The 13,893-nt window shown below is 40.0% G+C and overlaps 1 protein-coding gene across 1 annotated transcript in view; it reads left to right on the top strand.

The window, feature by feature from the left end:
* egfra (epidermal growth factor receptor a (erythroblastic leukemia viral (v-erb-b) oncogene homolog, avian)) overlaps nt 1-11,085 on the top strand; it is a 62,197-nt gene extending 51,112 nt beyond the window's left edge. Inside the window, exons 23-28 of the mRNA XM_049598473.1 lie at nt 1,113-1,259; nt 3,452-3,549; nt 3,651-3,818; nt 6,942-6,989; nt 7,084-7,177; nt 9,033-11,085. Of these exons, the coding sequence (XP_049454430.1) occupies nt 1,113-1,259; nt 3,452-3,549; nt 3,651-3,818; nt 6,942-6,989; nt 7,084-7,177; nt 9,033-9,376 (899 nt within the window). The 3' untranslated portion in view covers nt 9,377-11,085. The remainder of the gene's footprint in view (nt 1-1,112; nt 1,260-3,451; nt 3,550-3,650; nt 3,819-6,941; nt 6,990-7,083; nt 7,178-9,032) is intronic.
* The last annotated feature ends 2,808 nt before the right edge of the window (nt 11,086-13,893 follow it).

Here is a 13,893-nt window from a genome sequence, read left to right as displayed (position 1 = left end):
ATGCTGTGACAACACTGTGGTCAGTGTGTGGTTAGGTTTAGGCACAAAAACCACTTGGTAAGTTTTGGGAAAACAGCGTGTTTTGGCTTAAAATACCCAGTTTGGACGTCACAGGCACGGCAGGAAATGGTGGGAACTGTCGTAATAAAACGCCTGCTTCTGTTGGTCTCGAACAGCGGTCTGCTGCTGTCAGCTGCTTGGCAGAGGTCTCACCGAGGTGTCACACCATACACCTTCCCCTTTTCCTTCTGATGAGAAACTCACCTCACACACATGTAATCTGGACTACATCATACATATGACATGTACAAAAGTAACGTGTCCATGGTTTGCAGAAACGTACAATGACAACATTTTATTCTGGCGACTCGGCTGCGATGCAGGAACCCTGCAGCTCGGATCCTCGCATAACTTCAGATATGTAAAACAGCTGGGCTTTTGTACTCTTGAGTTTTGATGAGAGTCTCACTGGAGAAATATTTATTCATTGCCAAATAAAGTGTTTTAACAGCAAGTGAGGCAGAGAGAGGAGCGACATTTTGAAGCCTTGGCTGGATGTTGTTTTTGGATCTGTCAACATTTTAAAACACAAAATGAGAAGGGAGAACATCTTGGAAGCATCTGTGATTTTTTTAGGACACAGGTAGCACACACCTACACACCAGCAGTCTCGGATGGACAACATCACGTCAGAAGAGATTGTTGCTACAACCCACATAAACATTTCTTCCAGCACCAGGAGCACACATATGCACAGATGCCTCCACACACACACACACAGCACAGCTTTATGTGTGGGCCAGCTTCCAAATCTTCCTTTCCCCGAGGGTTTTGATCATGCCTTCCGCTCAATATGGCAAGAGCATCAGCAGACCCTGGCAGAAGTGACGGGCTTCCTTTTCTCCTTTTCCTTTCTTCAGTTCCTCCAACACAGAGATGCATCCTGCTAACTCCCACTTGTGCAGGCAGAGCCAATTTGTCAACATAGCTATTTTGATACTGTGTGATATTTGGGAAGCTTACATCCTGTCACTCGCATTGCCTCCCTTTTATCGGGAGCAAAACAAAGTGAATGACAGCTCAACAGACTGACACTGTCTTCTTTTCTGTAGGCGTAACAGTTTGGGAGCTGATGACATTTGGGACCAAACCGTACGATGGGATTCCAGCCAGTGATATCGCCGGGGTTCTGGAGAAAGGGGAGCGACTGCCTCAACCACCAATCTGTACCATCGACGTCTACATGATCATGGTGAAATGTAAGCTTGGTGGGATGGTTGAAACTTCCTCAGTTGATTACTTACAGTAGTATGAAAAAAAATGTATTACAAGTTTTTAAAATTGTAATGTTTAATTATGCAAATTCGGCATTATCTCATTAAATATGCACTAAATTGTATATATTAGGAAGATAAATCTGAACATCTGATAAAGCCAGGTGCTTTATCAAAAATAATTTTTTCCATTTTGTTTACATATAAGATGAAACAAAAAATTACAGAGGAAGTTAAGGATATCTGCTTTTATTACCTAGAAAATCAAAATATACTGTCCATAGCCTTGAAAAAAATTGATTTTCGCCATATTTTTGGGAATAAAATATCACATAAATCAGGCTAGGAATGATTTATTAAGAAATCCCTCAGTGAATATCTTCAGAATATAGCTAGGTGTATAACTGGAAAGTTTGGTGTACATAGGTGCTACAGAGGCTGACATGTTCAACTTAGTGTATGACAAAAAACTCATTTTGAGAAAACAGCATTCAAAGATTTACATTGGGGAATTTAATACATTTCTCTTGGAAACAATTGCTCACAAACAGAATAAATGTTCAGGCCCTTGGCAATAATAATATAGTATATTTCAAGCTCATGAAAATTGATCATTTAATAACATGACAGGCATATAAGGCCTACAACTGTAGTAACCCAGCTAATAAACATATTGGCCTACACTACACAATGCTAACTCTGGTAAATTCAGGAGAAACTTTTTCTTTATATCAGTTTGAAAGAATACATATTCAAGGAGTAAACTAGCCCAAAATCTCAAAGTTAACCACAGCATGAAAAATCAATGTTTTTGCCTGCCATGTCTCACCTTAAAGGGATACTTCACCCACAGCATTATCATGTGTATATTGATTTCTCACTCTGTGTTGCATTGAATACGAGAAGAGAACTGTTTTTCTGGCACTCCCCCACGATGAATGTAGAATCAAAAACCTGAGAAAATCCTTAATGAACTGGAGTGAATGGGGTCCACGTGTAACAACAGCAAAACTATTGAACATCTGTTTACAAACTCTCACACAACTCCTTCAATGTAATCCAATTCTCATTTATTCAGTCATAGTCTCAGTACTTATGTAACACAAACATTTTTGTGAAAACCAAAACTCTTCCATCTCAAAAACAAAAAGCACAAGCAGAATTCAAACACTTGCTCAGGCATGCTGCTCGTATGTGTTTTAAATAGTAAGCTTTTTGCAAAAATATATGTGAGTTGTGTGTGGGTTTGTAAACAGTAGCTCCTTTTACACTGCCAGGTTTTCTGCGAATGTTGGACCGTTTTGCCGGCAAGCTGCGAGCGTTTAGACACACAGAGCCGGATTGGCGAGTTGATCCGAGGTGCCCAATATTCCGCCTCGTAGGGTAGACATATTGGCAGAACCTTTTAGTATAAACAGACCGAGGCGGCCTTCCGCAACGGGAGGGGCTGTTGAAGACTTGTGGGAGGAGCTGTTGATGACGCCGCACATGTGACCCACTGGCGGTGGATAAACAGGAAACAGCTGATAGCAGGAATTAGTGAGCAGCTAGTAGCAAGAGGGAAACACAAACCTGACAGACACTGTAAAGATGAGCAACTGGGGAGACAAGGAATTGCGCGCCCTCCTTGTCCTCACAAACGAAGAGGCCATTAACCGTCAGATGACGGGGACGGTGAAGAACGGGCCGACTTATGAGAGAATCGCCGAAGGACTGACCAGCCGCGGCTTCCCTCCCACGTCACTGTTTACGTCACACGCTGAGCTACACGTTTTGTTACTTGCTCACGCCCCCCATTGCCCCGAAAAAGGTGCATTCTGTATAAACAAAAGTAGGTAGGCGGCATTTTGCTGCACTCCCCGATTTTGATTTTATACTGCCAATGCTGAAAAAAGACTGATTGGGCTTTCCTGCAAATTTGCACAATTCCTATCTAAAAAGGGCTAGTGTGTTTTGATATAGTTTTGCTGTTGTTGAACATGGCCCCTTTTATTTTAATTCATCCAGAAATTTCTCCAGTTTATAATTCTCCATGGAGGCATGAGAAAAGTTTTCTTCACAAATTCAACGTAACACAAGGCGATTGATTAATACACAAATAAATATATTGTGAGTGAAGTATTCCTTTAAAGTTATCCTCTTGTCTCATGATGATATCTGCTGGTGTGTCTGTGCAGGCTGGATGATTGATGCAGACAGCCGACCTCGTTTCCGAGAACTAATAGCTGAATTCACAAAAATGGCCCGGGATCCTTCTCGATATCTCGTCATTCAGGTATCATTTTAGCTCAGATCTAACAGTATTAAATCTTTGTTTGATGATGCATTGGTAACCTATCGGACACATAAAGCTGACTAGGTAAATTTCTGTTCCAGGGCGATGACCGCATGCACCTGCCGAGTCCCACAGACACTAAACTGTACCGCAGCCTGATCAGTGGGGAGGACATGGTGGATGCTGTGGATGCAGACGAGTACCTGGTGCCGCAACACGGCTTCTTCAGCAGCCAGAGCACCTCCCACACACCACTGCTTCACTCCACGGTAAGCTGCTTTATGGATCAGGTGTGTCTATCCATCTTTCTCAGGTGACATTTGTGGTGCTGTGGCTCAGATTTTTGCAAAAGCTGAGAAAATGATGCATCCCAGCGCTGAAAAAAAAGTTGTAATTTATTCAATACTACCGCTGATATTTCAAAAAAAGAAAACTGAGGGTTGAATCATTTTTGCTTTGTGGTCAGGCATTTAAAATAGAAAAGGAATGCTATAATTTAAAGACAACATTTCCAACTTAAAAAAGCGAGTACTGCCAAACCACTGGTCCAGTTTCAGTGAAAGTTTAGGGCAAGTGCAGTTTTTTTGGACATGTAATTACTGTAGTCAATCATGCAGTGACTGGCAAAATAATTATTAAAGCCAAGCATCACCTGAAGTCGGAATTCCAATATGTTATTTCCATGGCCTAGGAAAGTTCAATCAATATCTGTGAACATGAGCTTCTCACTCTCAGTGACATCATAGGTTGAAGTAGTATAAATAGTAGTATAAATTCTGGAGCTGCTCCATAGACAGTGAATGGGAGACTTATTTTGTTGACCCAGTTGTTTACCCGAATGTGCTTTATCCTTTCATAGTATTCTCAGATCTGGAACAGAATGTTCCCATACACTCAGAAAAGTCCCGTGGGTATTCTCAGTGTCACCTGGAACATCTTTCCCTATTCATTGTCAAAGGAGCAGCTTCAGACTTTACACTTGATGACATCACAGAAGTTTTAGGTCTTTAGCTTTTGGCTTTGAGAGAGAGTTGTTCATGTTTACAAATATTTTTGGACTGTCTTTGACCATAGGAAAAACATGTATGAAATTTGAAAACGGGCGTAGCTCCCCTTTAACACAACTGGCCTCTGAGTCACTCGTGGTGAGGACTGGCTGCTGCCTGTGTATGTTGAATGTCCACAGGGTGGCGTAGTTTCACTAAAGACACATCCTGTGATACCTCTCAAGGTGTTTTGTGAGGTTGTCTACCTACAGTGTTATTACAAATTACACTGACTGGACTAATAATGTGCTGTCATATATAGTTAAAGGGTTCAGTCCAAAGGAATTATAAAGTACAGGTCCAGGACCCGGCAAGGGTCTTTGGGGGAGTTCTAGGGGTCCCCAGAAAAACGTGAATAGTTTATTTTTACTATTTAACTCACTGTAGAAGTGAGCCCAGTGTGATTTAGAGTCATGAGATTGACTATTCTGATTGCAGGTTTCACTTCCTCCACAGTTATCTCCTCAGCTGTAGTTGACAACTGTAGAATTCTGGTCGTAATCAAATCTAACAACCAAACTCTTGTCAGATTCAGGTCCCCGAAGCAAAATGTATAGGCCCTTGACATGAAAAAGGTTGAGAACCACAGACCTAAGACACTACTGTGCGTTGCACTGAATGCTGGGAGATCAACAGTTCAAAAAGAAATAAGAAAAACAGTGCTAGATAACAGCGACAGACCTGTAGAATGAAATATACTGCACACACCATTGAATGCGACAGTACTAATAGAAGAACAAAAGGCCTGGCCATGCCACTACATTGGAAAAGACGGTGCTACAGTTTGCTGCATTTAAACTATAGCAGCTGTTGACCTGGTTCACCACATTTACTTCTAATCATATGAAGGGATTTACACACATGTGAGATCCAGAGCCAGACGATTGTCGCAATACTTTATGCGGCGAACTTTCAGCCAATAAAGAGTCAGCTGAAAAATAGTGAAACGGTACATATAATGAGACACAGATACCTTTTACTCACACTGACCTTCTCTATCCAAACAGTGAAAGAGGAATACCAGCTGCTGCTGTGGAGGCCGTGTGAAATTTCCCAGAAACAGCAGCATTAATTGATTCAGGAACTGCACCACATGCACCAGCAGCGCACGCTTTACCAACAATCAAGTGTTTGAAAATTTAATTGTGCTATTTTAACTGCGTTTTGGGAAATAGGATTTCTGCGTAACTCATTACCCCGTGAGTCAGAGTGGAAATAAACGCGGAGTCATTTTTCAGCTTGTTGAAAGCAATTAGCTTTCACATGAAGCCGGAGAAGCAGAACGCTGACGGTTAAACTGAATCCAGGTGACCGAACAGCGAGTTAAACTGATCGTCCTTGACTTGAATCTAAGCGGCCGGTCGTACCTGCCGTGAACCCTGCTAACCCCACTTGCCCTTATTCTGTTTAACTGTCACCGGTGGGACCATTTCTCCGCTTCCTGACCCCCTACCCACTCGTCCTCATCATCTTCCCCGCTCCCACGTTTCCTCCCAGGTGCCCTTTGATTGATGAGAACTGAGCGAGGAGAACTCTTCTACCTCAGGTTCAGTGAGGGCCATGCGTAGGTCTGGCTCCTGTACCTGGGAACATTGCCGACCACTGACAGCCTGGTTAGCCCATCCGAGCTTTAAAGTGTGATTACCTTTGCAGGCAACTTTTTCAAATCTTTGTCCAATAAAAGCTCAGCATAAGCCTGCTTTTGTAATACCACTGTTGGGGCATAGCCCACTATGGGTCGAGATTTTTTTTTTTTTTTTTTTTTTGTTACAGATGGTTGCTCCTTCAGCGTGTTTAATTTCCTTTTCTTGTTGAAAGTAATTGCATTGCCACAGCTGTCACTCTGTTCTCTTTATTCGCTTGGTTTCCATGGTTTTAACACCGTTCATAGTCCTTTGACTCAAGAATATGACAAACACAACAGAGCTCGTCACAATGCCTGAATGAATATGAATCCACTCTGTGGACGTTTATTTCGATCCTCATCAGCATGTTCTGTGATGACAGCTATGGTTCCTCGGGTACCATAAAAACACATTACTATCACTATTCAAAAGGAACTTACTGTCCCCTGAGACGCTTTAAAATAAATCGCAGTGACCGAAAGAAACACACACTTCAAAAAAACTATAAATAAAAGAAGGAAGTGAGAATCAAAGACTACCAAAGTAAAAGATGGAATTGAGAGCAGCGCACCATTTTTGTGTTGTGCATTGTACTGGAAATCCTTTCCTTTCTGCATATAATATCAGCTTTATGAATACCAGAGGCATAAACAAATGTGTTATGGAGCTATAAAACACGATTGTGTGCTCTGCATTCATGTTTATATTATCCATTTTGCAGAGCCTCAACAGCAGCATTGGAACGTGCCACAGCAGAGCTGGCTTACTGGTAAGAGAAAAATCAGTCTTTAAATTGAACCAAAAGAAAATGACTTTGCTGTACTGAACTATTTGCATTATGAAACTTGTGTCATTTCTTGCAGAATGGATTCCCGAGCAGAGATGGAAGCATGGTGCTCCGGTATATTCCTGACCCCACAGACAAACTTCTAGATGAGGCCTTCCTGCCGTCTCCAGGCAAGTATCCTCCAACGTCAAAATCCCACAGTGGCACCTTTTTTGTGTCTTTCAAGTGAACCTCAGTAGAGCTCTGTTTGATTCAGTGATTAAGGGGGACATCTAGTGGACAAGAAGTGCATTGCTGTATTTACAGCACTGCTGTTAGGAATTTTAATTTTAAAGATGGGAAGGTGGGACAGTTTGTACAGGCACAAGGCCTCCAGAGGGCTTTAGTTTTTCAGATACCCCTTCCCAAGGTGGAACAAAACAGTCATCCAGTCATCTTTTTAAAATAAGATACTTTTACTTAAGGTAATATATGATGGCTTTTAGATGGATGTAGATGGGTAAGGTACAAAGAGTGAAGTGGGTATACTCTCCTATGTATTCCAGTGATATTTTTTATGGGCTGATAGGTTGGTAAACAGCCAGGAGGAGAGGTGGGTATACCCCGTGTACATGCGTATACCCTCCATTACGCCACAGCTTAAAACCATTCCAGCTGTTATACTTTCAGAATTACACAACATAACATTAGCTTTTGGACTCTGAAAAGCCTTCTAAAAAGTACAAAGTCCCAAATGTCTTGCAGAGTCTTTTCACAGCTTTAGAATTTACTAACGGTTTAGTCCTTTTAACGCTTTTTGACAGCAAATAACTTCCTTGAACGCACCACTGGAGAATATTTTTCAGAACAGCCACTCCTCACAACTGCACCACCATTTGATGATGACGCAACTTTGATTTAAAAAGAAAATTAGTGGTCTCTTTGTCTGAAACAAGTTTGAAGTCTGCAGGTTGAATTTCACCACCAGCCGCTATTAAATTGGTATTTTACAGTTTCAGCATTGTTCTTCCAGAAAGTTGGCGGCTTTTGTAAAACACAGATTTAAAATCAATGCATCCAAGATGCCAAAATATTTTGATGTTAGGTCCTAGTAAGGATGAAAAAACATACTGTTGTTAGACCCTGCCTACTTTGTAAACATCCATTTCTTTCAAACTCCATGCCCCCAGTTTGGATCACGTTACATTATATAATTGCTTTGAGACTGAGTAGTTCAATTGAGTCTTGCAATTTTGTGGAAGAACAGAAATTGAAATTCTTTTGATAACAGCACAATTAAAGTGTTCACACATTCAAGCGACTTTTTCGTTTTTTGTGAGTTTCTGTAAAGGCTGTTTGTTGTCATAAAAATTCTCAGTGTCATTGGAGTAATTAACCTCGATCCATGTCTCAAACTATGCCATATTTGGTCCTTGAATTTGAGGGAATTGGGCTTTAAATATCCTTAAAAAATCCTTGAATTTGATGTTAAAGAAGGTGCGGGTACTTTGTCATTGCAGTGTGTGCAGATGACAAGTGTCTGGTTTTCCACCGCGCCACGAGCACCTGGAATTCCCCACTGATTTACCAGTGGAGTTTTGCTTGTGATGCGAAATGCGTCATCGATGACGCGTGTTGTGTCACCCAGAAGCCTTTTGCCAGCAGGTGGGCGGGGATCTCCTGGTCCACATAGCACAGGGGAAGCCAAACCCTGTTCATCTGCACACACTGCCTACAAAGTGATGACACAGAGCTGGTTGAAAATCTGCAACTTTTCCCTTTTAATGAAGATTTAGATCCGTATTTGGGAAATTAGTGGAGTGGCCAACTCCAAACAGTGGCTGTCTGGATGGTTGGAAATCAATCTGCAAACTTAAGGGTTTAAAACTGATCAGCAGTGCAGTGATGGTTTGTAGGTAATGCCCTCATGCCACTATTATGTTGTGTTCAGTTTTATAGATGATCTGCTGGTGTCTGTTTAAGCTGTGTAAACACTTCATGAGAAGCTATGTGGTGCCTATGCTAATGTCAGTGCCTTTCTTACAGACTACATGAACCAGAACGGAGTCTCAGATATGATGAATCCCATCTACCAGCACCCGGGTCCACCTCGCACTGTGCTTCCCACCATCTCTTCAGAGGACACAGAGACGGAGTACCTGAACTGCTTTAAAAACGGGACAGACGGACCAGAGTACCTCAACGAGATCCCGTCCCCCGCCATCCTCCCGCTCACCTCCAACGGCACAGTTCACAGCATCCAGAAATACCAGCCCCAGAACAGCATAGACAACCCTGATTACCAACAGGATTTCACTCCCACCTTCAAAAGCCACGCCAACGGACACATCCCAGCAGCGGAGAACACAGAGTACCTGGGCCCGGACTGAGGACTTAGTGGATACAGACAATAAACATGAGACTGTTTCCTGTTCCATTAGGAAAGGGCATTGATGTCTTGGCTGAGAAAGCGTAGCTAAGTGGTACCATCAATTATCATATACGTCTTACGGAGTCAAGTGGCACTTTGTGCAGCTTCCCGTGTTGTTTGCATGCAGTCATACTCGTCAAGCGATCCCCTCTCATTCCAAAGAGTTTTTTTCTTACAACCAAAATACAAATGACTTTTTCTCAATAAAAGCTAGACGGAAGCTGATTCGTACATGACTCAGTCAACCTGAGAGTTGCTGGACCTGATATGCTCCATCCATACATTGTAACCCATGTCAGAAAGTGAAAATCTCTCCAAAACGTGATCCAAATGTGTCAGTGGAGGACTGCTATTAAAAAAGGGTTCAAATGCCTCCATTTTTTAGGAGGCAGAAGCTCTATTGCAAAGGACACAAACCGGCAGCTCAACCCTAAACACTACCTAAGGTACATGTGTTGTAGAATCACAAGTCAGATACACAATCAGTCCACAGTATTTACATGATGGAATATAAAGGGTTGAGAACACACAGTGGTTGGATGTGAAGGTTTGGAAGATGTCTCTGTGGTGAAGTCGAGACGATTACGGGGAGATTTAAAGAGTGAAATGCTGGCTGGACTGTTGGGGTCCTCGGAGGCCTGACGACACTCGTCCTGAGGGATGAGTCAACGAGGAAACAAAATGTTGCGATGTATAGAATGTATAGTCAGTTTAAAGGGGGAATACTGGTGAATTGTATTGTTTGAATATGTTACTTTTATGCTCTAAGACAGTTTTGTCTCTGTGAGAAACTGGTTGCTGTCTCTGTTAGATTGAAACAAGAGTTTCCTGTGTCCCCTGATGTGAGATATCACACTAACTATGTCGAGAATGTAATGGTAAATATAGCAAATGTGATTGTGGTTGTATTCAAACTGCGGTGTTGTGCAGTTGAAAACCTGTAGCATGACGCGCATTTGTGTGGACCAAGAAAGTCAGCTAAGCTTCATATCAGTACGGCACATTAGTTTGTTTACCCAGGAAGTGTTTTCTGGTCCTTTTACTGATTATATCCTTCTGGTATATCTTTTGTAACACCCTGACTGCTCTCACAGTTTTTTACCGAGACAAAAAACGTGTTGTTGAACTGTCTTAGGTCATGTGAGTAACTTGTTTGAATTTTTATATTAGATGTAGTGTTTCCCTGTAAACATATGTTGTTTTACAGACTATTTTGAATGGCTTACGTCAGAAACAAAGAATGTTTCTTATGTCTGTGCTCTGTCGTATTTACACTATTACCTAGAGACTTTTCCTTGTCTGAATTTTTTAAACAAAAGTGTAGACTGTTTTTTTTTTTCCCCCCACACAGGGTGTTGACACCATATCTTTAAATCTGCTCCTAGCTTTGAAGTCTTGTAGTCTTTGCAAGAGTATTAACTTTGCAAATATCATTCCTAGTTTTAAAGGAATATACTATTGTAGCAACCTGAAAGCCTACTTTTGCAGATTTTACACAGGTACATGTACAGAAAACAGTGATTATACTGTAATATACCCCTAAAGTAGTCACCTATAATTTATACTCAATACACAGTTTTGTCACATCATACATGAATATGCACTTATTCCTGAATTGTGATTGTTTCATTCAAAAGTGAACATGAATAAATCTTTTTTCTATGGAAATGTTTGTTCTTTGGGTGAGATATAGGAAGAAGGAAGAAGAGCACAATGATGTACTTAACTACTCAGCCTTTTTATCTTGACGCCCGCAGAACTTCAAGTAACAATCTGATGAAATGTATTTAGCAAATAATCAGCTGGACGAGAGCAGCATTCACCACCAGCCTTCAACCACAGTGACGTGATGAAAGGAGCTTGATTGAACATTAGGGGACAAATCCTCGCTGAATACACAGAATAAAACAATGGCTTTTTATTTCTTAATCGATCAAAGGTGATGATTGTTGTAGATATTGTTTATTCTCAATTATCTGCCCTTACATTGCTAATTATTCTATTTAACTCCTAACTGTTTAATTTATGTCAAATGGCACTGTTCCAAACTTAATAGGAAACTTAGTAATGAATTTGAATAAACAAAGGTTTTCTTAAAGATATGCTGCTGTCTGCTGTGTTCAGGACATAAAAAACTAACTCAAATTAAAATGATGACCTGAGGGAGATGATTATATTAAACACTCCGATTATAGAGAGCTGGAAGCTCAAGGAACTGCCAACGCAGCAGATTTTGACCAACTTAAAACTTTGAATTTAAAGATGATTAAATTGGGTATGGGGTTAGAAATGGGCGCATTTAGGTTATGTTAAAGGTTTGCAGGTTTTAGAGGTGTTTGAGTTTAGGTTGCAAACTTCTGTCTAAGTATTAGGTTGTAGTATATAATAATATATAATATATAAGCTTATAATATATAATTAAATATATTTATACGTTTGATTATTAAAAGCAATTTGTGTCTTTAATTCAGAGGAAAGCAGTGTGTCATGATTGATGAGGTGAATAATCAGTCTGCTAAAGTAGCAACTACAATGACCAGTTACTGTTTGGATATGTAACATTACCAATACTGAAGAGCTGAATAGACAAAATATTAATAAAACTTCTAAATAAGATGATATTGGTTGCCTGAGCCTCTCTGGAAAGACTTTCAGTGAACTCTATCTGTATCAGGGGTCTAGATGCTGAGGCATTTCCTTCCTCTTTTCTGTTTTACCAGCAAGTTATTCTCCTCCTTCATTCAGTCAGCACTGCGATAATATTTTGGACAAACGAGTAAGAGTGTGTGCCACTGCATGCCCGGTTGTTTACACAGTTTTAATCTTGAAATAGGAATGGGTACAAACTACAAGACAGAAACTGATCCTTTTCTTGGTATCTACCCAATTGATGCTAAAATCAATGTTTAAAACAAAAACCTAGTATCTGTAGTATCGATATTTTTGGTATCGATCCAGGTTAGAAAGTTTAACATTTAGGTGTGAAGCTCCTTAAAACATGTTTTAAGCTCATAAATACGTCTTAGTAACATTATATTTTGTAACTCCATCAGCAACGATCAAAGTTAGAGTTAAAAAACATCCATTGTCTCCATTATTTACAATTAAACTCAAAGAATTGTGAGTTTAATACTCAACTAATCTGCTTCATCAGGACTGTTTGGATGTGCTTTAATCAGATTTGACTGACCATTTCCTAAAACTTTACACAGACAAAGAAATCATCAACAGCAGAGACCAGGGGTATGTGTTCGCATGAAAAAGAACATACATCAATCGTTAACAGCCTTCGTCTTTGAAGAGGAAACTGTGTCAATGCACCAATGATCTCATTAATACTGTAGGTAATAGAAATAAAATGTTCTGGATTTGCATATTTAGATTTGTAGAAATGGTACATTTCTGTCTGTATTATTAATCAAATAAATGTTTATCTTTCTTTATTTGTTATACATTTTTAATATCTTTTCATTCTACATAAAGTAGCTAGTTCTCCCATTATTTCAAATGGTAAACTTATAAATTTGATTCAAGTTTAAACTGGGTAAGGTTTTCTTTTTGCTGGTGATTTAATTAAAGATGAATTAAATAGGCAAAGACTACAGGCCACTGCTTCCAGACAGTATTCCTTGGACTGTGCACTGGTTTCCAAGCCCATCAGGGGAGGCTGTTAGGCCTTCTTGATTTCAAGGGTTGTAAGAAAACTCAATAAACAAATAAGTACAGTAGGCCTTTATCTCATCATATCATTCCTTTCTGTGATGGCATTATATAAACTATATACTACTAAATTACTTCTTAACTACTCTAAACTATATTTAAACTATATTAAATTGTTGTATGATGACAGTGTCATACTCTGCTCAAAATTAAAATTAATTGTACAGTTTATCAATTGTTCTGTACTTTTATTGTTAGGCATTGAATATCCATAAAAGATGTAACTTAGTCAGTGGTTCCCAGTTCACTCAATGATAGAAAAGGGGTTCCTTAAGGAAAAAAGTTGGGAACCACTACCATAATGTACTTATCTTCAATTTCTTTTCTTTGTTTGACTTTTTTTATGCTATGAAGTTTGCATGTAGTGGTAGTATTTTCTGACGTGATTTTTTTGAGAGTCGATTTTTAACTTGTCTGCCTCCAAAAAAATAAGATTGTAGATGTTTATTCATGTGATTCGAAGTCCCTAATTTCAAGTCCCCATTTGTTTATGTTTCATAGTGTCAGACATTGAATGTCGCTCTGCCTTGATCAAAGTAAATGGACTGAAGGAGAACAATGGAAATAAATCCAGGACTTTATAGTTATTCCTCTGCAAAAGTCTGGTATGATATTTTATAAATGTATTAGAATGCTGTCAAAAAAAACTCATAATATGATCAACAAATGAAGTTTTCAGTGGATTACAGAGTAGACTAATGTGGTGTTTAGGTGTAGTGCGCCCTCAGCGTCGTTTGGTGGCAGCACTGAGACGCC

Source organism: Epinephelus fuscoguttatus, linkage group LG15 (assembly GCF_011397635.1).
Source record: "Epinephelus fuscoguttatus linkage group LG15, E.fuscoguttatus.final_Chr_v1".
NCBI lineage: Eukaryota > Metazoa > Chordata > Actinopteri > Perciformes > Serranidae > Epinephelus > Epinephelus fuscoguttatus.
Note: the sequence above shows the minus strand (reverse complement) of the source record. Positions and strands in the feature narration are given on the sequence as shown.